General features: G+C 38.8%; 1 protein-coding gene across 1 annotated transcript in view; it reads left to right on the top strand.

The window, feature by feature from the left end:
* NEIL3 (nei like DNA glycosylase 3) overlaps positions 1-3,894 on the top strand; it is a 40,960-nt gene extending 37,066 nt beyond the window's left edge. Inside the window, exons 9-10 of the mRNA XM_068532217.1 lie at positions 2,131-2,305; positions 3,712-3,894. Of these exons, the coding sequence (XP_068388318.1) occupies positions 2,131-2,305; positions 3,712-3,894 (358 nt within the window). The remainder of the gene's footprint in view (positions 1-2,130; positions 2,306-3,711) is intronic.
* Positions 3,895-26,158: the final 22,264 nt, after the last annotated feature.

The raw sequence follows: 26,158 nt of genomic DNA, 5'->3' as shown, positions 1-26,158 counted from the left end.
GAGCTGCCCCGCGATGCTGCCGCGGCTGCTCAGGTGGACCGCACTCTGAGGGCCGAGATCAGACAGCAGGTGGCTCTCTTCTCCTTCACCTCTGTACCAAGGAGGAAACAGATTGCAGACAGAAATGAGGAACCTGGAGGAAACACTGGGATCTCTCCTTTCTGCCTTCATCCTGCCTTCCACCGTGCTCCTCTCCAGAAAAGCTTTACTAGTAAGAAAATGTAAACATCTCCCTGGATTTGCGAAACTCTGGAGATTTCTGGGTTGAAGCAAGTGGGTTTGCAAATGTTTCACTAATTGTTAACCTCAGACAGCCTTCCAAATAATATATAAAACCGTTTGCATGGGTGTACTTTTATTTTTACGAAAGCATCAGTTTCTTTCCGTTACGATTCTTGACCTTCTGTGTTCCTCCTCTAAATTTTTTTTAAGCACTGTTTATGACCCACTTGCTTCAACTTTGAAATCACTCAACTTCTCTACAACCACCCAGATGTTCAGCTTCTCTTGAAGTTAACGTTTTAATATTGCCCCTTTTGGGGAGGGGGGCTGTTGAAGTGAAGGGGGTTTGGAAAAGAGAAGTCTGTTGCCCCTCACCCTCCCTATTTCTGGTTAACATCCCCCGTGATGCTCAAATGTAAGCCACTATCCCCTACCCTGAAAATGCTACCGACAAAATAGCTGCTGGAGAAATATTTAATTATAACAGTTTCCTTAGCAGTGCCCACAGCTGCTTTCATCTTGCAGACGCCCGCTGCCCAAGCAGCTTCAGAAACTTCAGGATGTTTGAGTCCATCCCAGATATCAGGATGCTTGAGTCCATTTAAAGAAATATATTTAAGCATCCGTTTTATAAACGAGTGTAAGCCAATTTCACCACAAATAAAAGATCCCTTGTATGTCAATTCTATCTCAATAAGACTGGAAAAAATATCTCACACTCTGAACATTTCGATTAGATATGACGCCTCAAGGCATCATTGTAGGAACAAGTATGGGAAGAATGTGGTTTAGGAAGCAAGGAAGAGGGAACCAACCTCTGATTTATAAGTGTTTTTAAAAAATCATTTAAGAATGGTATTTTGTTCTTTAGAAGTTAACAAAAAAAGAAAGGAAGAACTTTATCATTAAAAAGTTAAAAATGGGGCTATTAAGGGGAAGGACTTCTGGTTTTAATAAGAGCTCTTTTTCTCTTCAATTGGTTTATTAAAAAGACTTTTATAAAGGCATTATTAAAATATGCAAAATATAAAAAAATTAAAAATAATCATGAAGCTCCTTTTCAAAGAAAACATTCCACCTAGACAGCTACAGTGGAAGCCCGGCTTCTGGCCTTTATACACTGTGTTCAGGGGTAACCTCCTGAATAGACACTCTTGATCTAATCATGGGGGGAGACTAAAGCTTCCTCGCTAGCTTTACAAAATACACATTTCTGCTCTGCCGGGCAGCCTGTTACTTGCTGAAATATGATTGCAACTATTATGGTAGACTTGATCAAAGAAAAGCATAGAAAATTGTCTTTAAATTGGACAGTAGATCTCTTTGGCCTTGTCAGAACCATTGACGAGAGTTTGCTACCAATGAGAAAATAATTGGAGAAGACTGACTCTAGTTCCTTTGGGGGTCAGGGGACAGCTGGACTTGAGAATATTTTAGGGGAAATAAAAGTGGCCACCCTGTCATGTTGGGTAAGAAAAGAACCAAATGTCACAAATGAAAACTAAGAAGATTGGATGTGCAATTCAGCTGTTTTTATTCTTGAGAAATTTAAATGATATGTCTAATTTAAATTTAATTTACATAAACAGGTAGCTTTGCAAGGAAATTACCTGGGAAAACCAAGAATTAAAAAGATGTAGGAGTCTATGTATTGGGTTGGCCAAAAAGATCGTTCGGTTAGTGAATACATTGTTCAGTAAAATTCTTGGTGAAATGAAAGATGTCTTTTATTTTTACTTAAAACCGAACGAACTTTTTGGGCAACCCAGTAATTGCGGGAAGTTGACCGTGGTCACTTTCTGGTACCATTTCTTTGTACAGGCGGGATTCCGATGCAGGGGTGAGGTGGTGTGAATGACCCCTTTTAGCACTATCATGCTGCAGTTATTTTGTAACTTGTCATTACAGGGAACTTCAAAGTAACACGACAGATGGTCCTCGTTCATTAAATGCCAGCAGTCCCCGCTGCAGTAAACATGACTGCCCCTGCGTTCTCCGAGTGGTGAGGAAGGATGGAGAAAACAAGGGCAGGCACTTTTATGCTTGTCCTCTACCGAGAGACGCACAATGTGGATTTTTCGAGGTAAGTGTATGACCTCAAGCTTAATGATAGTGTCCTTGAATACTTCAGTTATTAAAATGTCACAAATAGCAGTCCGTTTCTGGTTTTACCTTTAAATTTAAAAGCCATGCTGACTGACATTTAGTCTAAAACCTGAATGTTGAATAACTGAAAATTCAAAGAGGTTCATCCCAAAAAGAAAAATTAATCAAATGACAGCTATTCCATTATTAGAGTATATCATATTTGTAACCACAGGGTAGAAGTGTTGCCCCCTTGGTTTACAAAGAGAGAGGTATTGAGTCACCCAGGTGACTGATAATCCAAGATAGATAATTTGCTCTTCCTGACTTCAGTGTGACATCCAAACCTTTGGTTTATGCATTGGGTAGAAGAACCCAGTGAAATAATTTACATGCCCTGGATTTACAGTAAACTTAGCAAATCCTACTGCACAGGCTTAACCAAAAAAAGTGATGGCACAATAACAGTTTAGATGTAGGTGATTCCCCAACCTTTCAATCTATGAGTTTGTCCCTGCAAATGAGTGTGAGATACAAGACAGGAATCTGGGCGCTTTTGGTCAGTCTTTCTGCCTTCCACAGAACGAGAGCCTCTCACTTCTGACTGTGATCCTAAGGTTTAAAGATACGTATTTTTCCCAGCTGCTTCATCTGGTGCCTAACTAGAAGAAGAAAATATGGATCTGTTTCAGCACTGGAGCAAAAGTTTTCTGGTTGGGCTTGCTGAGAGAGAAATGATCTGTCTTCAGTGTGATACCTTCCTAAGGAATTCCCCAGGGAAAATTTGATCATGATCTTAGAGCATAACCCCTGCCCGAGACGTGGCTCCCTCCTACTCAACTTCCTGATCTCCTCCCCTCAAAGCTTGTATAGATGTAATGGAGAAAATATTATTAGCAATATTAACAATATCACAGCCTTCTTGGTAGCTCTCTTGAGGCCAAAATTAATAAGGATAAGAATAATACAATGGAATTTGCGTGAATTAGTCCTGGTAATTCTGTATTGGATGCTTTCTTTTCCTAGGAGACTAAGGAAGTTTAATATTAAAATCATAACAAATCTTTGACTTTAATAGCTTAAACAGAGCTATAGCAGGAACACTGGTGATTTGCTTTACAGAGAGATTTTCAATAAAGTGAAGGAACTTCTGTAAGTATGCCTTTGGACAGAGGGAAACTCGGAATTATGACAATTTTCTGTGTGATTCAAGCGAATTTGTTAGAGATGCTTATAGGATATAAGGTTTTTTAGGAGCAACAACTAATGACTTACGTGTATCTTACAATGTCAAATTAATAGGAACAGCAGTGAAGACAGTACAGTACTAATCAAATGCGCTGAGGCTCAGCCTGTCTGTCATTCTACCTTCCATCTAAACTTTACAATCTTTTTCCCCCCCAGTGGGCAGATTTGTCCTTCCCATTCTGCAGCCATGGCAAACGCTCCATCATGAGAACAGTGTTGAAGATTGGACCTAATAATGGAAAGAATTTTTTTGTGTGCCCTCTTGGGAAGGAAAAACAGTGCAATTTTTTCCAATGGGCAGAAAATGGGCCAGGAATAAACATTATTCCAGGATGCTAAAGTTATTGCAATATTTGAGAACTCTTCATTTTATCAAATATACAATATATTCCATTTAGAATGTATATTTAATGCATTTAGTTATGACAATAAAGTATTTTTAGTATGCTCTGGGTCTCTTGTAACTTCTTTGGGGAAGCAGTGATTTTTTTTTTAGGAGTGGAGTATGCAGTACAATAAAATAATAAGGTATTCTGTCTGAAATGAATAATTTCTCAAGTATCACCACTATTCATAACATATGATTAAAGAAACTTCTTGTTTTCTTAAATGAAATGTAAGAAATGGGATCTTCGTTATAGAAAATCATATTTTCTTCTTTTTTTCTATTTAACAAACATCAAGTTCCTCTAGGGCTTCCCTGGTGGCGCAGTGGTTAAGAATCCGCCTGCCAGTGCAGGGGACACAGGTTCGAGCCCTGGTCCGGGAAGATCCCACATGCCGCAGAGCAACTAAGCCCGTGCGCCACAACTACTGAGCCTGCGCTCTGGAGCCCGCGAGCCACAACTACTGAGCTCACGCACCACAACTACCGAAGCCCGTGCACCTAGAGGCCGTGCTCTGCAACAAGAGAAGCCACCGCAATGAGAAGCCCGTGCACCACAACGAAGAGCAGCCCTGGCTCGCCGCAACTAGAGAAAGCCCGCGTGCAGCAACGAAGACCCAACACAGCCAAAAATAATAAACAAATTAAATAAATAAACAAATAAATAAGAACATCAAGTTCCTCTAGATGCTAGAGACATGCCAAACACTTGTATAACTTCAAATGCATTTTTGTGAAAAGCTGTGGGGATTCAGAATATAAAAGTAACATTTAAGAAAAGATGTCATCTGTATATCTTTAGAAGAGAAGTTGGTTTAAACTTTTCTGATCTTGATTTTAATACCTATTAATTAATTTTTAAATGTAAGTTCATTTCAAAAGCTTAATGTGATATTATTTTTTTATTTCTAGTTTTATTTTAACTCCTCTCCTTTTTTTAAAAATTTAGTTCAGGTATTATTATTTCCCAAAAGAAAAGAAAAACGTTAATCAATGCATTTCTGCATGTTGGTGGAAAATTCCATTCAGAGCTGGTTCAATCTATTTAAAAAAAAAAAAAAAAGACAACATGGAAGATGGCTGGAACCCTTGCCCCTTCTAAAACTAAATGGCCCATGCAGAGCTCTAGAAGTTAACAGCATACGAAATTACCAGCAGGGACAGAGCATATTTCATCGTCCTGTGTTTGAACTCTACCCTGAAGAGACACAATTAGAACCAACCTAAGACCAGTGGTCTTCACCTAAATTGCTCAACAGGGTAATAACTACAGAGCAAACCAGGAATGAGACTGGACCATTGATGGTCTTAGTGACATGATGTGAAGTACACATAGTGTGTATTCAGAAGACAACTACAAATTAATTGTACAACAACAAGGGAGAAGGCCTACTGCAAATCAAGCTTCCATAAATTCCAGTCTCCAAAAATTAGCAAATTAATTACAAGGAAATATAGGCAAGTGAAACAATAGATTTCAATATAATAAGTTTAGAGACTTATCTACTAAGAAACAAAGAAAATTTTACTGACAAACATCAAAGAATCAGATGGATAGACAAAGCAGGATCTTGACTGGAAAGAATGGATGTTTAAAAAATGTCATTCTTCCAAACTTAATTTCGAGTTTTAAGGAAACTTCCCATCAAAATCTTAAGGAGGTTTCTGCTTCCATTGTGGAGTAAGCTCCAGCTGAACCCAGCTTCAGATTCTGGACAAATAAACAATACTGGAGAGTGAACAAAAGCAGGCAGATTCTGGAGGCGTGTAAAATGTGGAAGAAGGGACTGCCTGGAGGTAATTTCCCAGGTTTTACAGTTTTTATCCTGAGGGCAGCACAAAGTCGGTTTCAACCCAGAGTCTTTCTGGGCTGAAGAGCCAGCAGACAGTCTGGCCAACCACAGCCACCGGGAAGGGGGAAATCTCAGAAGAGATTCCAAGATGGGGAGCCCAAGTTCTGTGTCTAAACTGCCCATGACCTTGAATGACCCCTGGACCACACACACAGGCGTGGGGCAGACAACACAGAGCAGCTGAAAGAACTGGATAGATAAAAGAACTGAACTAAGAGAATTTGCACTTTGAAACCACTTGCCTTAGACAGAAGTCGATCAACATTCCTCTAGGAAAAAAGGATCAACATTCCTCTAGACAAAAGGATCAACATTCCTCTAGACAGGATCATATTCCTGTCTAGAGGAATATGCCAAATCCAGAGTCTCCACCACATCATATTCACATGTTCAGGGTTCCTTCGGGAATTATGCAACATAAGGTCCAGAGTAATGTGACCCAGATTCAGAGAAAAGACTAACACCCAAGACCGACTCCAAGATGACCACGATGTTGGAATCTACCAAGGATCTTAAAGCAGCCATTATAACTGTGCTCACTGAAGTAAATGCTAAATGGAGATGATACCAAATGGAAATTCAAATCTTCAAGAAGCAATAGAGAAACTCTTAAATGGCAAATATCTAAATAAATATAAAATATTATTTTTGCATCTTAGTTTCATTATAATACATGGGACTGTTCAAAGCAAAAAAAAGTTACAACATAGTCTTGTGAGATTTATAACGCATGTAGATATGAGAACTGTAGCATAAAGAGGTCAAAGGAGCTATACAGTTGCAAGTTTTCTACGTTTTGTGTGAAGTGGTTCTATATTAACTCTAATTGTAAAAAGTTAAGTGTCTGCATGTGATATCTATTATCAGACTTGGGAAGTTTTCAACCACTATTTCTTTGAGTACTTTTTTAGTTCCACACGCTTCCTCCTCTCTGAGATTCCAGTGATACAAATATTAGATCATTAGATTGTCATTGTCCCACAGATTTCTGGGCTCTATTTATTTTTCCCTGTCTATTTTTCCCACTCTCATTCAAATTGAGTAAATTTTATTGATCTGTCTTCAAGTTCACTGACTCTGTTGTCTTCATCACTCTACTATTGAGATCATCCAGCTAATTTTTTATTTCAATAATTGTATTTTTCATACCTATAACTTCCACCTGGTCCTTTTTTTATAATTTCTATTTCTTTATTGAGATTTTCCATTTTTTCCATTGGTTTCAAGATAATTTATAGTTGATTCCAGAAGCACTTTTATGATGTCGGCTTTAAAATCCTTATCGGATAATTCTAATATCTGATTTATCTCAGTATCTTCATCAGTTGAGTGTCTTTTCTCCTTCAGATGTGGTTTCTTCAGTTTGGGGCAGGACAGGTGATTTTTTGATTGTATCCTGGATGTTTGTTATTATGTTAGAAGGCTCTAGGTCCTATGTAAATGTTATATTTTAGCATGCAGTCGTCCAGATTAGTTAAGTGTGTAGGCTCTGACTTACATTGTGGGCTTTATTTCCAGTGACAGCTTAGTTTTCGGAGCCTTTGCAATCCAGTTCTGGTCTGCTTTTTTCTGGTTTTGCTGTGGGTCCTCATCAAGCCCTCTGGTGCTGTCTGCAGACACAGAAGGTGATTCCCTGGGCTGCCTGGTGCTTCTAGGACATCTTCTGCAGAGGGGTGTGGGCAGAAGCCACTGTGCTGTGTCTCCTTATGCCACCAGGTGGGGGAACTGGTATTGTTATCTTCCACATCAACAACATTGGTTACCACCGAAGCAGAACCAGGACCGGGCTGTCAGCCTTCAGAGCTGCATCTGTTCATCACTGTCTGAACCTTTGGAAGCTGCTGTGTGGTCTGCTGGTATTCATCTCTCTGGAGTTTACCTGCCTATTTCTTGGTACTTCAGACCATAGCATATGAATATAAAGGCTTTTCATGATTGGGGGAAAACAATGAGAGAGAGGGTAAAAATGAGGAAGATGATTTTAAGAGCCACTGTTTCTGAGCCCTTATTTGGTGACAGCTGCTGTCACTTTCCATAGATTCTTTCATTTCATCCTCTTGACTGCCCTGTGACATCTATTACAGTTATTTCTCATTTTACACTTTAAGAAAGCTGGCTTGTTGTAGGTTAAGTCAGAAATATGTGTCACGCAGGCTGTGGTTTGAATGAAGTTTGCATGCTCTGAATAAGCTTCTCCCCTCTCCATGTATTAAAGAAAATTGGCTGTACCCAGAATTGCGTGTTGTTGATATGTACAAATATCTAACGTACACAAATGAAAATAATTGTCAGATGACAATAAGATTGTGGTCATTTTTTTTCTCTAAAATTTGTCATGTTAAAATTTCTATAAATTTATTTGAAATCTCCATTACTTTCCATTGCTTTTATTTATTTAATTTCTATTAAAATTCTTTGTAAAAATCTGTTATTTTCATGTACTTTCTAAAGGTACCTGCCATCGTATATTCTAGACCACCATTATTAGCAAGTTGGGGTGTGGGATGAAGGAACAAATGTTCCAATGAGTTTCCAAAAAATTTAACCTCCTTTTTCTTGGTATATCTTTCCAGCACTTATATCTCTTCTGGAGCTTATGCTAGTGTTTGCCTTGTGTTGTATTACTTGTCCTGTCTGCATTTCCTGATGTTCACCTAAGGGATTGTATGTAACCCTTCTTTGTTCTTCACAGACTCTTACCGAAGATTGTGCCTTGTACACAGTAGAAACCTGGTAAACATTTGATGAATCTAATAGATGAAGGTTTAATATCATGTCAGTCTTTTGAACATTGTTAACCTTGTTACCACTATTCAAACATGAAGTCACTTAAATGTCATTGAAAAGAGTGTTACTGGTTTATTATAAAAGAGAAAGAAATTCCTTGGTGTCTAAAAGCTGTTAAATCTTCCTGGTAACTTAAATGAAAGTCTTCACGGACAGGCCCAAACTAATCAGATCAAAGGGTATGCATTCACTGGAAAGGAAAGAAAGCATAAGGCTGCCTTAGTGCTACCCTGTGTTTCATAACATATAGAGATGAAAAAAAATGTGAGTACCCCTTACAACGCCCATGAGTTTTAACCTCTTCATTTTGTAGGAAGCCAAGTCAACTGGTTTAAGTTACTTCTTAGTGTTTAATTCAAGTAATCTCTATTGAGCACCTACTATGTGAAAAATTCAATGATACGTATTTTTAAAGTAGATCTTGCCAATGCCTAAATGAGGGAGAGATAATAAGGGATAGCAGCTCTGTAAGCGGAGTGTGGAAGGAGAGCCCACGCCTGATTCAGGAGCTGGAGGAGCCTCAGGACAGCAGCTGGAATTTCACCTTGGTGAAGATTTGCATATGTGCAAGGGCATTTCAGAGTATAGGTGCAGCGTAAGCAAAGAAGCTCAGAGCACAGGGAATGTGTGGGGAATAGCAAAGAGTCCTGTTTGGCTAGATCATAGGGAATATGAAGGAGAATACAGGGGGAAAATCTGTAAAGGAAGAATTCATTCCATTTCGCTGCTACAAATGGAGTTCCTAAGATGGGCCAGTTCTTTGTTCCCAGGATATAAAAATAAAAAGTCACTCTTTCCCCTTAGGGAGCCCATGGCAGAGAAGCAAGCCAGTGCACACTGGGACCTGTGCTGGGTTAATGGTGCAACCAGTGGGCCTTCTGAACAAATGAAAAAAGGAATTATTCTGCCAATGCTGTGCAAGATGGTATGTATAGTGTTTAATTACTTAGATTGTAGAAAACAATTGAGTTCTGGAGTCAAGACTGCTAGTTCAAAGCCTGCCCCACCCCTGACCCTGACCTTGACCCTGTGACCTTGAACGTGATATTTTATTAGGTTTGGGATACTGTGTGCTGAGTCTTAGGTACCTCACCTGTTAGGTGGCGAGGGTACCATCTCCAACGCTCTTTTGAGGATAAAGTGCTGTATCTGTTTAAAGGGCTGAGCACAATCCCTGGCCGTCAAAACACAAGAGTTCATTTTTTTATCTTCATTATTCCTACTCCTCCTCCTACCCTTACAATGGTTATCGTGGGAGGTTTCAGAGAGGAAATAGCACTGGTGGTGGCCTTAAAAAAGGATGTGGATTTCACCAGACAGAGGAGGACTCGGGATGGAAGGGAGCAATAGGAGGAAAGCGTGGGGGCGGGAGGAAGTGCAGTTGTGTTTGGGGAACCGAGAGCCTGGAACTTTATAAGGAAGGTATTAGGAAGAAGACAGTGGACTCAGTTTTAAGTTTCCAGTGACGCATCAGAAATTTAGGAATACAAAACATGAAAGAACTATGAAAAGCCTTCATTCATGAAGAATTGAGAGATCCAAAGGTTCATAGTAATCCAGGCATCCATTATTCTAGATAGAAATCATGTATCCCAACAATGAGTATAAATCTTTATCAACCACAATCACTCGCATCCCCTTCTCTCCCTATTTCTTTGACTGCAGAAGAGATTCTGGCTTTGAGCGCGTGGAAGCACTGCATATAGTGTTTCTGGGAAAGCAGGTCATTGGGTCGCACAGTTTCACCCAGAGTGATGGGCCCCAGCAGTGCATAGAGTCCCATTCACTGAAATCTATTTTTAAAGGGGTAAATCCAGTGCTTGACAAGGCAGAGCAAGGCCCCCAAACACATGGAGAGAGGATGAACGCTACTGTTCTTGGAAGTTGCAGAATAAGAGCCAAGGGTTTTGGGCTTGAAATACTTTCTATTTATTATTCAAATCGTATTTGCTTCTCTAATGAAAGAGTAGTGAAGGAGGGGAAAACACAGGAAATTAAAAGAGATGAAGAAATGAAAATGTGATGGTAGGAAAAAAGAGATCTTATGAACAGAAAGGAAAAGACAAAGAGAAATGTCTAAAGCATCTATACGGACACTATGCCTGCATTTTTAGCAATCAGAAACACAAATATATGGATAGTCAACAAAAGAACAGCCTTGTAAATTTTTAAAACTAAGCACTAGCTTTTGGACTAAATGCTATCATAAAATGCAAAACTGCAAAGCAAATGAGCAGTCTCATTACAACAATTCCACACCTACTGTCCGTGTGCACATCTCTATCACTCCCAATCGCTCACCTTGGCATCTTGGTTTACATATTAATAAATATTCATCTGCTTTTCATATGCATGTATCTTTCTCATTATATTATTATACTCAGAGTGTTTAGCTCCATTTAAAAAGAATTTATTTTGCTGTCAATGGCAGAAAACAATTTAGGAAACTGAACAGAGCAGGAAAAATGTTAAATCTATCTGAGTTGGTTATGGACTCATTAGTTTAATAACTCGTTTTCTCCAAACTTGAATAATTTGAATGCATTAGGAATGACCAGCACTAAAAAAAAGAAAAGTGTGTTCTTAAAACGGTAAGCACTAAATCTAGGATCTGAGTTTGTAGTTATTACTTATTTAAATAAACAAGCAAATTCCATTGAGATATGGTCTCATTTTCAGGAATGGTCTATTAGCAGGCAGCAGTGAGCACAATTAACCATATCAGCGCATTAAAACCTAATGTGTAAACTCCGCATAGCAGCAAACACACATCCTACCATGGCCTATTAAGTAATCAGAAGTGATTGCAGATAATTAGCTCGTGAACAGCTGCATAAACTCAAGTATCTCATTTTTTAACAGACATGGAGACTTCAAGTGGAAGGGAGGTGTATCAGCTATGTCTTGAACTGGGTGGGAGCGCCACCATGAAATAAAATCAAGGACGATTCTAAGGCTGGATGGCAGATGGCCACTTTACATTTTCTTCTGATGATAATATTCCTAATGTTCATGTGGATATAATTCTATAAATGAGAAATATGGAAGCAAGGATACTACCAGTGACCAAAAAGCTCCTGTAAAATTGGAAATTGAAATAGGATAAGACAGAAGTCAATTTGTAAAGTTCTCTTAATGAGTGTATATCATTCCCATATATCCCTTCTGAATGAGATTATATTCAGATATGTATCTGAATGATGATATATGCAGTAAATATATAGTTGCATTTGAATTAATAAATGTACTTGATAAGTATTTCTTAAATTAAAAAATGCAAAAAACACAGTTTCATTGCTTTCTATCCCTTTTTAACTAAAGGAAACATGCTGGATGGACCATGACAACAATCTAGAAATCTGAGGGACTGACGGGAAAAAGAATCATGTTCATTCCGTACAAGTCCAGAAAAACATGAGATGATAGATTTAATAACAAGGCAAAATTCCAAAAATTTTCAGAGTTCTTAAAATGGAAATGAGTATACTGGAAGGTGCTTAGGTCCTGCCAGGAATGTCATCAACTAAATTCAGTGACTGACTTCCTGCAAGGCTGGATGTGGTTAGAAGGACCTCAGGTTCTATCAAAGGTTTTTTTTCCCACTGTAATCTCAGACCCTAGAGGAGAAGGTACATTGTAAAATCCCATCTCTAGAGGAGATAGTACAGCAATAAATGAATGTATTATCATCAATGGTGCTAAACTTTTGGGTGGTACTTTCTGAATACTTGCATTAAAGATTTGATATCACGTGAAATGACATTTACACATGTTCACATGCTTATTGTTTTTTGACAGAAGTTTTCATTTTATTCATAGGCCTACTAAGGATAAAATGGATGGATAGATGGATAGACAGATACATAGATAAATAAAAGGTAATAAACATACAACTAAGAACCATGCATTTCACTCACAGAGAATTAGTTCTATCATATGTATTTTATATTTGTTTTCTCTCGAGTTATCCTCATTTATAAAAGCATTCATTCAACAGATGTTATTTCTGTGCCTGTTGCTGGGCGAGGCTGAAAGTGCAGATGAAGAACAGTGCCTCAAGGAGTTTAAAGTCTTCGCAGGGAAGTGAGCGTTCAAAGCGGCAATCGCAGTCTCGGTTCAGAGTGACAGAGATACGGGGTTCGAAGAGAAAATAGGGGAGAGAACTCCCATGACAACCTGCAAGACACCAGGGGGCAAGGCTGGGGATGAGGAGTGTGCCAGGTGGAACGCAGGAGGCTGTAGGCAGAGAGAAAGGTTTGTGCAAGGCGCTTTGGCCTGGAAAGCGGCTATTGATGGCGCCTCTCTGATCGATGGCTAGAGCTAACCAAGTAACTCTGGCGCTGGTCGTTCTTCCCGTGTTGTTCACTCATCGTAAGTTGTTGATTGTTCTCATCCAGATTTCCAAGAACGGTTTACTGTCACTACTGTCTGTCCCCTAGGGCCAGTGCTAGGAAACGTGCCGATGAAAATGTGAGCCCGCCACATCAGCGTCGCCTTCGAGCTTGGTAACCGCTGCAGGATGCAGGCCCAGGCAGGCCCGCTTCAACAAGCTACCCAGGTAACCTCTCTACAAGCTCCAGCTTGTGAACCGCTGTTCTGGAGCAGAGTATCTGCGTGTGTTTTAGACAACATTTAATCTAATATACTTGAATAAACATGTGACAATTTTTTTTTTAAGTGTGCTCTAACAGGTAAATTAATCTGACGTGAAATGGGGACGTGAGGTTGGAGAAAACAGTGAATGCGCTGGGAGTCAGGCCGCCTCGTTTCTAACTCCAGCCCTGCCTCTAAATGGTAACAATAAATGCCGCTAAATAAAGTCTCACTCGGCCAAGATACTGAACTTCTCTTGGACCTCAGGGTCTTCAGCCATTAAACGAAGAGGTTATACTGGAAGATTTCTAAAATCCCTTTCCAAGTGTAAAATACTGTGGTTCTGAAGGGGTTTTAACAGTAATTATTTGCATAATTAAATAATTTATACATGTCAGTCTCTTTGCAGGTGATCTTCAGCTGTGTTCTCCTCTTGTGTCTTTTGAAAGCGGTCCAGCCCTTGCTCTCTGCTGTGTTTCCCGTCCATCATTTTTAAACCTCCTTTTCTTTCTACCTTCCCACTTTGGGGTCAGTGATTGGTTCACTACATAGTTATTTAAAATGGGATCCCCTTACTTTGATACATATTAAAACTCCCCTGAAGGCTCCTTGATTAAAACTCCCCAATAGACTTTTAGAAGAAAACAAAACAAATAGTCTTTATCTTGGAGTGTGAAATATTCTGTCTTGAATGTCAAGTGAACAATTCACAGGGGATGGGAACTAAGAAGAAAACAATGTTTCACTTAAGATTTCAGAAGCTAGAGACCTAGAGAAAAAACTTAACCCTTCCCTTTGTACACAGTCCATTAGAATTTCCCTTCCTTCCTTCCTTCCATCCATCTTCTCTTGTACTGATTTGCTTTCTGTTGAGCTGCTTTGGCACCAAATCTTGCATATGTGAAACTGTAAACTTCTAAAAGGCAGGATTTGGTAAACCTCCCATAACATTTAGCATAACACTCTAAACAAATACTTTCTCAATAAAAGTTTAAGGGATACAGACTTAAAGAATCAATGCTTAATGCCTTATAATCTTAGCCCCAGTAAGACTGGTTCCCTTTACAATCCTTGGATCATTTCTCCAAAATATTTTCTCTGTGTTTTTGCAAGGAGGGACAGTTTTTCGATTCACCTATTTGCTGCTTCATCTGCCCCTACTGCCTTTCTGATGCGATCTCTGACTGGGGAGCTGACACATGCGGGCTCTCTCCTCTCTCTTACACAGCACAGGATGTTGGCACTCCATGTTTTATGTCCCGGCACCCCACTCCTAACACGTTCCTGGGTAATGCAGCTTCTGCTCGAGCACCCTTGAGACCCACTTAGAGCATGTGCTTGGTTGATCTAAAACTTTTCAGTAACCCTTCTCTGCCTCGAATAGGAAAGTACAGGAGAATGCTCTATTTCAGCATCACTTCGCAGTCATTCCACCTTTACGTCTTCCGGTCTTGCATCCCCAGACTGGGCTTGTCCGCTGTAGCTGATTGTCCAGCCCTCTGCAAAGGGGCTGCATGCATCCAGAACACGTCTCCAGAACTCTTCATTTTGTTTCGGGAGCGAGCATAGGTAATTCTGATCCCTGGTCAACTCCAGGGCTGTAAAATCTTCAAAGCTGTTGTCTGGTCTAAATATTTCGGAAGGCGTTCACTTCTGAAGAGTACATCATCTCCGGAATGTGGATCACTCTGTAAGCCTCTCTTGGAGCCACTCTTAAAGGAATATTAGCAGTAGTCCTCTAAGTAGTCTCTCTGTGGATAATTGTTTTGTCACAGGTCATTTTTGAGCTACTTACTCTCACCGCTATATGCACAGTATTAATCTAATTTTATTCCCTCAACTTGTGTTTATTCTCATCTTCCTCCATCCCTTTCCCCTTTGTAAGACAAGCGTAAATCAACCAAAGGGATCCTCATAAAAGCTTTCTCTAAACCTCAGATCAGTTCAGGGGCCTCTGCGGGTTTTTTGGTTTTTTTGTTTTTTTTCTGTTCAAGTAAATCCTGTGTATTTTCTTCCTAGAAGTAATCACAATTGTAACAAAATAGTGTACTGGATAATTAACTGTTTAATGTCTGTCTTCCTCCACGGAACCCTCCACGCAGGCACGGGTTTTCTCTTATTCAACACGGGATTCCCAGCTCCTAGGCCAGCGGCTTCAATATGGTAGGTGTTCCATAGTGGCTGTTGAATTAACGTTATCCTCTTACTTTACTAGATTTACTGGCTGTTATTTTAATTCTAAGAATGCAATCCTTTGGCCTCCAAACTGATAGGGAAGTCTGCTTTGCTGATAAGCTGGCTTTCCCCCGATAGGCAAATCTACATGTGAATTAAGCCTTTGAAATACAAATTGCTGTGGAAACAGCGCCCCCCCCACCCCCCCACCCCCCCCCCCCCCCCCCCCCCCCCCGGTTCAGTTTTGGAAGTGGAGGTTGAGGCTGCCTTTCTCACGCTGGAGGGAGCTGGTCACAGACAAATCCTGGCTTCCTGGGCTCTCCACGCCCCCAGCATCCGCTAGTACATTCGTTCTTCAGGTGGGTTACAGTACAATTGATTGTGATTAGAGCACTTAATCTATTCACTATAACAGATTAGGTTCCTGCCTGATTGTGTTACAGCTTCATCCATTTACTTTGATTCGATTGTTGCTGGAAATATACGGATACAATCAAGTTTATGCCATTGTCAAATTCCTCAGGGTGTTTCTAAATTTCTCCACATAATCTTTCTGGCTATTCCTTAGGGTATGTCATTTCCACAGATAACTAATCTCATCCATTACCTTTTTGAATCTTCCTGATTTTATTCTTGGAGGACAACTTTATCTCAAACTCCCCGGGGTGACTCTCTTGCCCTCCGCTGGACTAACCACACCTGGCAAATAACTGGGGGGGGGGGGGGCGCTTGTGGAGACCACAAACCACTCTCCTCTTTCTTCCTTGCCTACTGTCTGTCCCTAAATTATTATTCTCTTCACCTAAAGGAGTGGCCATGGCACATGCATTTTAGAGGTGAATAAATTTTTAGCATACCCTTAGCTACCTCACTAACCGATTTAATGACATCTGTATTTTGAACCTGTGTATCCAACAGTCATACAGAAGTAGAACACCGTGGAATAAGCAAAACATGCTTTTGAGGAGATAAAGTGCAGCTCCCCAAGTCTAGGCACTAAATTTCCACAACTTATTTTCGGGGTGAACTCCTACCATCTTAAAAATGAGGATCAGCTTCTCAGCCTATTTACTCGTTGTGCATTATTTTCATTATAAATGTCTATTATTCCAGACTTTGGGAGACAAAAGCAGAAATAAGAGTTAGGGAGAGAGGTTGCTTCTTGGTATCCACACTGATAAAAGCAAGAAAACACAGAGAAATGCAGGAAACCACAAAAAGCAGAGATCAAGAATTCAAAATGTAAGGGACCTTACTGTCTCATTCAATTGTAAAGCCAACCCTTTATTATAGCCTCGAATAGGAATCTAAGTTCATAAAGATGACACTGAGGAATCAATTCAGTAAACACGTAATGACAGAGGCCCTATATACAGCATAACGTTTTATATTCAGTGCCCTACACATTTTCTAGCACAGACTATAGGAATTCAACTGCTGTATGTTGAATAATACTGTGAAAATAAACTTCACAGAAACACAATGGAGATTAGGTACATTGTATTGGGTTTTTTTTTTTTTTTTTATGGGACCATTTCAAGAGTAGAGTATAAGAAAGTTTAAAAGATATCCAGAATAAACCAAGTGAGCTGGTAACTGAGAGTTTAGGGGAAAAAAAAAAGGATGAAAAAGCCTTGAGGTATAATCTTTAATGATTATAGGAAAAGGTCGAGAACATAGAGCTTTGAAAAATGCAGAGGTAACATAGTGTAGCAGCAGAATCCTAGATCTTCTGAAACTCACAGATTAAAGATTTAAGAAGGCTGTAAATGAGGTAGAGGTAGTATTTGATATAGAAAATGATTAAGATATAAATAAGAATTTCAGCATAGGCAAGGCTCTGGTAAGGGCATGTATTAGAAATGTTCAAGGGTGCATGACAGGTGAAAAGGCAGAGGAGGAAATGGTAGGTTCAAGTCAAGGGTAACTTAACTATCTGGGGCCTTGGGAGCAATATAAAAGGAGAACTTTTGGAGGAAAGAGAGCACAAGCAAACTGCTGTCTCGTATAACAAGGAAGTAGACTGCATTCTTTAAAGAATGAAGAATGAATAGACATAGAAGTTCAGGAAGATAACAGAGTCAAACTAAAGAATAAAAGAAGTAGATAGGTTAGGTCTGAGACAAGTATAATTTTGATTTTTTTTTTTAAGATTTCCCCTGAGCTTTATTGAGGTATAATTGACAAATAAAAGTTTTACATATTTGAGGTATACAATATATTTGATATAATACACATATACAAATAGATTTTATTATGATCACTCCACAGATGAGAAAACCAAGGTCAAGAATAATGTGTATATAAAGAATGTTAAAATGGGGCATTTCCAAAGTGAGTTATTTGAACACCATGGCTGAGAACTACTTGTATGACTCTCCTACATCTAAGGTTATGATGTGAGTACTGGGTAGCTGGAGATTAGGAGAGATTTGGGGAGACCAGTATAACTGTTAAATACTGTCATCAGAATTACACTGGGAGATCCAAATTCAGGCTTAATTGCCCTCATGAAGGAAGTATTTAATGAGTTAAGACTGAGGAAGTATTTCAAAAATTATAGAAAAATGCACCAAAAAAGAGAGTTGTGCATTGAAAAGAAGGGCATTCGTAAGATGGCCAAGCAGCATCTTGTTATTGGTGGCTCATCACAACGTTAAAGTGTCGGTGACTCAGCTTTTAGTAAGTACACCCCCTTTGCTCTTCTAATTAAAGTGTGATCACGAAAGGGCATGATACTTAAGAAATTTGACAACATTTTGAGAATACGTTGCATTCACTCTTGCCTTCCCAACTAGAATTATTTTCCCAGATCTTTTCATTAATTATAAAAATGGAAATTATTGTACTTGGTGCTTTACAATAAATATTCAAGCAACTGAAGCTGTAAAATATAACCTGGCAATTTAAGTGATTTATGACAACAGCATAATGCTTGAGACATTTCTGTTAACTGAAAACTTGAAATATTTCAAGTACAACATTTAAAGAAATGAAGATGTTTTAGAGTAAAGAAAACGAAAGCACTTATCGTTGAGAAGGACAGATTCTTCTCCTTCTCTTCTTCACACAAATATCATCAAAATGTTACCGAACTCAGGTTTGGCTACTGGCCACTCAAAAGCCAATAATTCGAGAAGCAAGTGTCAGTAGAAAGGAAAGGTGCTTTAATCAGAAAAGCTGGCAACCTGAGGAGAAGGTGGTGGATTCATGTCCCGAGACCAACTCCAAAGTCTTAATTGATGATCAGAAAATCTCTTATAAGCAATAAGTTGGAAAAGAAACCTTTATTTTGATCAGATCGTTTCATAAAATTTTATTATTTCACGATAATGCTATTAATTCAGATATTCAAGACCACTGGTAAATAAATTCATTAAACATCATGCTATATTACAAAGTTAAAGTGTTAGTAGCTTTTTGGGTCCATGATACTGCCTTCAGCATTGCCTTTCTCAGAAAAATATTTGATGGACAATATTGACCTCTTGGAACTTGATATATTTCCAATATCTGAGGCCAGTTTGAAATTATTTTCCCCCAAATGGGGTTACAGAATGAAGAAGCCCGTGTCAGTTAGCAAATTTCTTGAAAGCTGACTTTTTATATCTGTCCCTCAGGGACTGGAGTGAATGTCCTTTTCCTAGAGGCCGTAAAGGCAGCCTCCGCACATCCAACGCCAGGTGACGATGATGCGTGAACATGACTAGCACAAAAGGGTCGGAAGCAAAGCTGTAAATGGGAAGTCAGGGAGATGTCGCCTTCGCTCCGAGGTTATAGGAGAGCTCTTCAGCTGTGCCTGAGAATGTGAGTACTCCCGCTGAATAAAGACGTGTTTAGTCAAGGAGAGAGGGCTGTGTGTGTGTGTGTTTCCTGCTCTACTCAGCTCTTTTATTTTTCAAGAGTAGCCTCTGATAACTTACTTTGGCATTCTCTCCGCGAGAGCACAATTGCAGTGTCAATATCAAGCTGGTTGCTTTTTGCTCTTCTGTGAATAGCAGCCCTGACCAATCTATTTCAAAGGACAACACTCCAGGCATAACACACAATGCAAATGTAACATGGCAGTTTGATTCTCAAGGAGCACTTCATAGGAAGCATGGTTAAGCAAGCAGCAAGCCAGTCAGCTCTTGAAAATGTATTGTATCAAACCCAGGGAAGAATCCCAGAGTAAAGGAGCGCTCTCAACTTTCGGCAAAACCGATCGTATCCCAAAGATCGAAACTTGTCTTATTCTCCGTAATCTTTAGCTCACCTCCCGAAGTCTTTGCCCTTCCTGGAGCATGGTTTGATGCTCTGAGACCCCAGGTTGAGGGGCCTCAAACTCCACTCAAGAGCTCCGTGGCCAGTTTCTCTTTCCCGCTCCCAGAGATGTCAAACCCGTGAACATACATCATATAACACATTCAAGACCGACACAATAAATAGAACTGAATGGGTGTATTCAGAGAGCCTCATACAGAGAGTAAAATCCTAAAAATGAGACAGGCTATTTTAAATTATCACAAAGAATTTGGGGGCAGGAAGAACCTCACCAGAGCAAAGCAGGACTTAATTTCTAATGCTCTTCCTCCAGGCCTCCCAGCCCCTTAAACAACCATGCGGTGTGTGTGTCAGTAGCAGTCACCCCAAGACAAACTCTTAGAGTGAATTCTGACTCCTTGCCTGAAAAATCAGAATGATTTCTTCTAGAGCAGTCAGAATGTTTGCACCTTCCTTTCCACAGATCCGAATCAAAGCTCGGGTTCAGGTCTCAGTCTTCTCGTGCCTGAATCGCTGTCATTTTCTCCACCGTGAAAGCCATCTCGCTGGTCTGTCACTTTCCCTTGACAATGTCACATGGTTCCTCAGCACTCTCCTGGCTTCTCTGGGATTTTAGTGTCAGATTCCACGTCAGCTTGCTCAGTTTCCTTCTGTTTAGTCAGAGCAGTCGTCTGACCAGGCTTTGATACCGGCCTCTGGTTTAGGGCAGCAGTTCTCAAATATTTTGTTCTCAGGACCCCTTACACACTGTTAAAAATGTCTGAGAACCACAATGTAGGTGCGTGTTACATCTATCAGTATTTACCGTATGAAAACTTAAAATGGAGACATTATAAACATCTATTTATTAAGTAAAAAATAATAAACCCATTACATGTTAACATAAAATATTTTGTGAAAAACAACTAGATTTTTCAAAACAAACACACATTTAGTGAGAAGAGTGAGGTATCACTTTACATTTTTGCAAAGCTCTTTAATGGCTGGCTTAGAGAAAGAGTGCTGGATTCTTGTTTCTCTTTCTGAATTCTGTGTTGCAATGTGTTCTTTTAATTGAAGTTCCAGAAGAAACTGTGGCCTCACACAGCTGTGTCCTTGGAAGAGGGAAGACTATTTTAATTGTCTCATCAGCTAATTTGGGATTTTCTTCTTTGATACAACACCAAATCTTGACAAGTGGTAATTTCTTAAATGCTATATGCAACGTAGAAATTGATACCATATCAATGAACTTCTTTTACTCTCTTACACTGAAATCCATTGGCTTATCTTGTACTTGAAAGCATCTTTTACCCATGCATGCTATTGTAACATCATGCATTGGTCATCTGGAAAATATTGAGTAACTGATTTATGCAGCTGTTACAAATATTTATGATTTCATTATACAATATCAAAAAGTAATATTTATTATTATAACTACCGATCTCATAAGAAAAGTCAAGTACTTGTGAGATGCTGTTAAATCTCATTGTTGTGAAGGTAAGTATTCCAAAATGTAATTTTCACATAAAAATTCAAACTTTATCACTGATAACACATACTGACAGTTGTTTTCCTTTGATGTACCAGGCTTACTTTATTCATTTTCAATATAATGTCTGCCAAATACCCAAATCTGTATAACTATAGTTTACCTATTAATCATTTGTTCAAATAAAACATCTTTTACAAAAACATTGGCTAATTTTAGCTTACAATTCAAACAATCACAATGTTTTCCTCATAACAACATAATACTTCACTGTGGAGCTGACATACTTTATGTGTAATCCCCATTTTGTCACACAGAATGTTAAAAAAACATATATTCAAGGGTTGACATTTAATAAAAATTAATACTATTTTCTGCCTCATCAAGGACATTCTTAAGAGAAACTGGCTTTTTTATTAACCTCAAGTTTGTGATTGTGAAAAATAGATTGACAGCTAACATAGTTTGGTGCCACTGTCTTGATTCATGCTGGTATGCTAGCCGTTTTATCCATCATTGCCTTTACACCATCATTGCCAGTGTCAACACAGTGGAAAAGGCAAATGATGCCTGAATATTATTATGAAAAGTGTTATGACTTCATGGACCATTCGGGAATGTCTCAGGAACCCTCAGGGCCCATGCACCACACCTGAAGTGCTGGCCTAATACAGGGCATGCCCAACACTGGTTGCATATTAAAAGAAGGGAAAGCTTTTAAAAATACCTATGCTCGGGTCCAAAGTCAGACCAATTAAGTCAGAACCATTGAGAGTGGGGCTCAGGCATCAGTATGTTTTAAAAGCTTCCCAGGTGTTTCTACTGTCAGCAGAGTTGAGAAACTTCAGTCTGGCCTCAGTGGTATTTGAACCTGTTTTCAAGTCTATGTTTCTTCTTTTCTCCTTTATTATTCTGACTTTTCCCACACTCTTTGATGTGCCAAGAATACTTACCAATCACTCTTCCAACTCATTCAAATCTTATATTCTGTAAAAAAACTTTTCAGACTTTAAAGAAGGTGATAAAATAAAACATTAATGAACTATCACCTAGCTTGTGCAATTAATTGGTGATTTTTTTTTTTTTACTGTATTTCATTGCTTTTTATTAAAAGACAAATATCAAAATAAAAAGCTTACCTCCACTTTTTTCTTTAAAAAAAAGTCAGGGGACTAGTTTAGAGTAAGTATCAATTTAACTCATTCTCTTGTAATTGCTCCCATGATGGGAATGATGGTCAAAAGGCTGTTCTCTCAGAACAAAAGTATCTGAATCACAAAGAAGGGTACATTCCCCTCTCTGTACTATACCCAGAGAAGTACTAGGACAATTTTAAAACACGTCTAACAATGGATCCATTTTTAAATGTTTTCTTCTTAGTTCATCACAACACTTTATCTTGAAGCCATTTGGTTTATTGGGAACGTATTCTATTCTTTCCTTTGGGTTTTCAGATGATTATTGATTACTACATGAACTTGTTCTTGGGAAAGAATCCACAGCTTTGTTTTGTTTTGTATTTTCTAATAAGCAAATAAAGAAAATCATATTGCAATTTATTAAATTCCTTCATATACATAGCACTTTACTCGATTTTGAATTTCACTGGATAGGCTACTCTGGCATCAGTGGGTGAAGAGTTGAGCTTGTTGATATATATTACATGATAGCTCTCTATAAGTGACAGTATTTCCTGATAAATATTAGGCCATAAATCAAAGGTTAACAGTATTATAAAAATAAATTTTCTGCTTATGACATCTTCTCCTATGAAAAAATATAAAACCCTTTTAAAGATAACTTATCGTTTTTTATGCTAACCCTCCCACATCTGCGCACACTTTTTTTCTCCTTCCTTAAAAAAATTAAAAAGGCCAAGAGAGTCTCAGATGACCAATGACACCAAGGGAGCTAATGGCAAAAATCCATGAATCCAGCTTGTGGGCCACAGGACACTAGCCCTCTAGCATGGCTGATAAAACTATTCACAAAATGTCATTTGAACACTTTACTAGATGGAAATTAAGATGGGAATTGGAGGGAAAAAATTATTTTTCTCCCTTCATACGGACTGTAGCTCTGAACGGTTATCAAATTGTCTGATGTGACACCAAAGAGTGACTGATACTCAGAGTCTGGAAGAGAAGGAGAGGACTCCTCCAGGTCAGAAGAAGAGCATAATGCTTTTTAAGAGTCTATCAAGAGATTGATGAAATGAAGAGGAATTTCAGGCAGGCACAGGAAATGGCTAGAAATAAACGTCTCAACCTTTGCGTCTTCCGCCATTGCATTTCAGAGCTGCCACGGGGAACAGCTTCACAGCCTGAATGACCACGAAGCAGTTAACGTTTCCATTAAAATCTGCTAAATTAACTCTCTGGATGCTTGTGGACAAATCGCGAAAGGTCAGGCCTGAGGTTTCACTGACTTAATATTCAATTTTCTTTTATTGTTATTTTCACTCTCTTTTAAATTATCATTGTTTCAAATAAATTATTTATTTAAACTATCAGTATATCAAATTTCTATGACATAGGGAAGTATCATTAAACAAATCCAATCATGGTGCTCCCTTCATGGGCCACATTTACCTTGAATTGAGGTCCTCTCTTCTCCTACTGGACCACTGAGATGGGACTTCAAAGCAGTGTGCATGTGAGCTCCCTACGCTTTTATCTGTGACAGCACCTAGTACCATTTGGGGACTACCATGGGAAAAAAAAAAGTTACATCTGCATACAATTTGGTATCTTGTCTTTTCCTCCTTGCAGACGGTTACCTAATGGATTCATTAACTTGTCAGATTATTTGGTTACTGTCTGTTTCAATCATTTCTACTAATTTTTCATCTCCACTTTTCCTGTTAACTGAGAAATTTTGATGTTTAGTTTGTTTGGCTTTCCTTACACTACATATTTATTTGAAATATCCCGGCTTATTTCCATTTTTACAATCCCTTTTTCCCCTCCCTTCCCCTTCCTTTCCTGCTCCCTGGTTCTCATTGTTATTTCAAAATTATTGGGTAGGTTCATAGATTTCTAACTATTTTTCAATATTTACCATGTCCTAGGCATGGAGATATATAGATATAGACATAGATATAGATATCTTTTTCATTTTCACAATCATAGTCTGAGGTAGGAATTATCATTTCCCCCAGTTTGCAGATATCAACCTCAAGCTTAGAAAGAACAGGTGAATTGACCAAGATAGTAGGTGGCAGAGTCATAGGTGGAATCAAGCTACATTACCTTTCCCTATAGAATGAGACTCTTAACTGCTCTGCCTATGATTCTGTCTCTAACCATAGCCACAGAGTGTCCTTTAAAAAAGGAAGTTAATATTAGTTATTAACTAATATAGATGATGTTAACCTCAAAAGAATTAAAATGTATTCCAAATCGCAGAAGCTTCCCTTAATGATTCTTTACAAGGCTATTATCTGTAGATTTATCCAAAGCCGTCTTTAAGTCATTGATGTTTTTTATACTTAGCGTCTCACAGAGTAGAATTTTCAGAAGTTTATTATTCATCCTATTAAGCTGCTCTTCCTTTTAGACCTTTAAAAGTTCTCCACTCATCACTCCTTTGAGCTTCATGGCATTTCTCTGACTTGCTGCCTTATCTGTGTTCACTCCCTTCCTTCCTTCTCATATTATTGGTATCTGTCCTATCTCGTCTAAGCTTTGACTTTTCAGAGTCGTAATTCAGTCAGTCTGTTACTACACTGTTGTCTCTACTTCTTCTTGATGTCTCTAATTGCCCTCCTTTGGATCCTTTTCCCATCGACTATATTCTTCTGAAAGTACAGATCAAACAGATGTCACAAATTATTTCTGATATGAAAGCTTTGCTTGGGAACTACTGTGAAGGATGGGTTGAAAAAGGGAGACGCATCTAAAAGTCACAAAGCTCTTGCAATAATTAAAAGGTGACGAGGCCTTGCTGGGGGGGACAGGGATGGGTTATAAGAAAAGGAACTCAAATTAATGAAAGGAATTTTGGTTAAGACACAGCTCTTGGCATTTGTCCACTAAATGGCCTTGGGCAAACACTGTAGGTCTTTGGGCCTTAATTCTTTTACTTCCAGGAAGAGAGCTGTAATGTCTACCTTACCTATTGTTTTGAGCATTAGAGGAAATATATTCATACAGATTTATAGGAAATACTCCAGAAGTTGTACTTATTACAATCTAGATTTGGGACAATTAGGTTAAAAAGGGAGATATAGGGAATGAAGGAGAAAAAGAATGAAAAAGAACTCCAAGATGTTCATCCTGAGAGACTGGGATAATATTAATACACCTTGAATTATTTCTGGCCTTCGAGATTTCTAGTTTGTTCCTAGTCTGCCTCAATATATGGGATTTTGGTTCTCATTTGGAAAAATAACCATCTTTGAAAAGATATATTTTTGATAATACTGGCTTATTATTTGCCAGGTAACTGGGCTATCTGTGAGTTTCTATGTGTAAGAAGTTGGGAAAGTGGGGCAGTAACCGGTGGGAGAAAAAGAGTCAGAGTTAGCCAAAGGGGTAGGAGGAAGAAAGATAGGAGGCAGTTCTTTTTGATGCATAGCTTACACTTTTCCTGGGTTTGCTCCAGAGTGTTTTTAAACAGTGTACAGATTTCCTGCTGATTATTGATTCTGCCTTACAGTACCTGTATTTTATCATGGTTTGTTTCCTAAAGCTGAGTAACCAAGTGATAGATTTTTTTAAATCTTCTTGCTCTCCAAGAAGACATTGATTCCTATTATATTGTGGCTTAATTCACAAATACTTCCAGCGAGGACTTCTGTTCACGGCTCAGATTCAAGGCTGTAGCCATTTATCCTTCCCTAAATTATTCTTGCCCAGTGGAGAAATTTCACCAATGGAGTACTAGGGTAGTCTTACATTATAAACAATCACTGTGTTTTAAAATTTGCATTTCTCCCTGTTAGTACTCATACTCCTAGCTTAGAATGATTTATCCTTGTCAAATTTCTGTCATATATTCCATTGCCATTTAAAAAAAATAGTAGATGGCCTAACACCAAGTACATACTTTCCACAGTAAGATTTCAATACC

The sequence above is a fragment of the Eschrichtius robustus genome, chromosome 21 (genome assembly GCF_028021215.1).
Source record: "Eschrichtius robustus isolate mEscRob2 chromosome 21, mEscRob2.pri, whole genome shotgun sequence".
NCBI lineage: Eukaryota > Metazoa > Chordata > Mammalia > Artiodactyla > Eschrichtiidae > Eschrichtius > Eschrichtius robustus.
The sequence above is the reverse complement of the archived record's forward strand: the minus strand, read 5'-3'. Positions and strand labels throughout refer to the sequence as shown.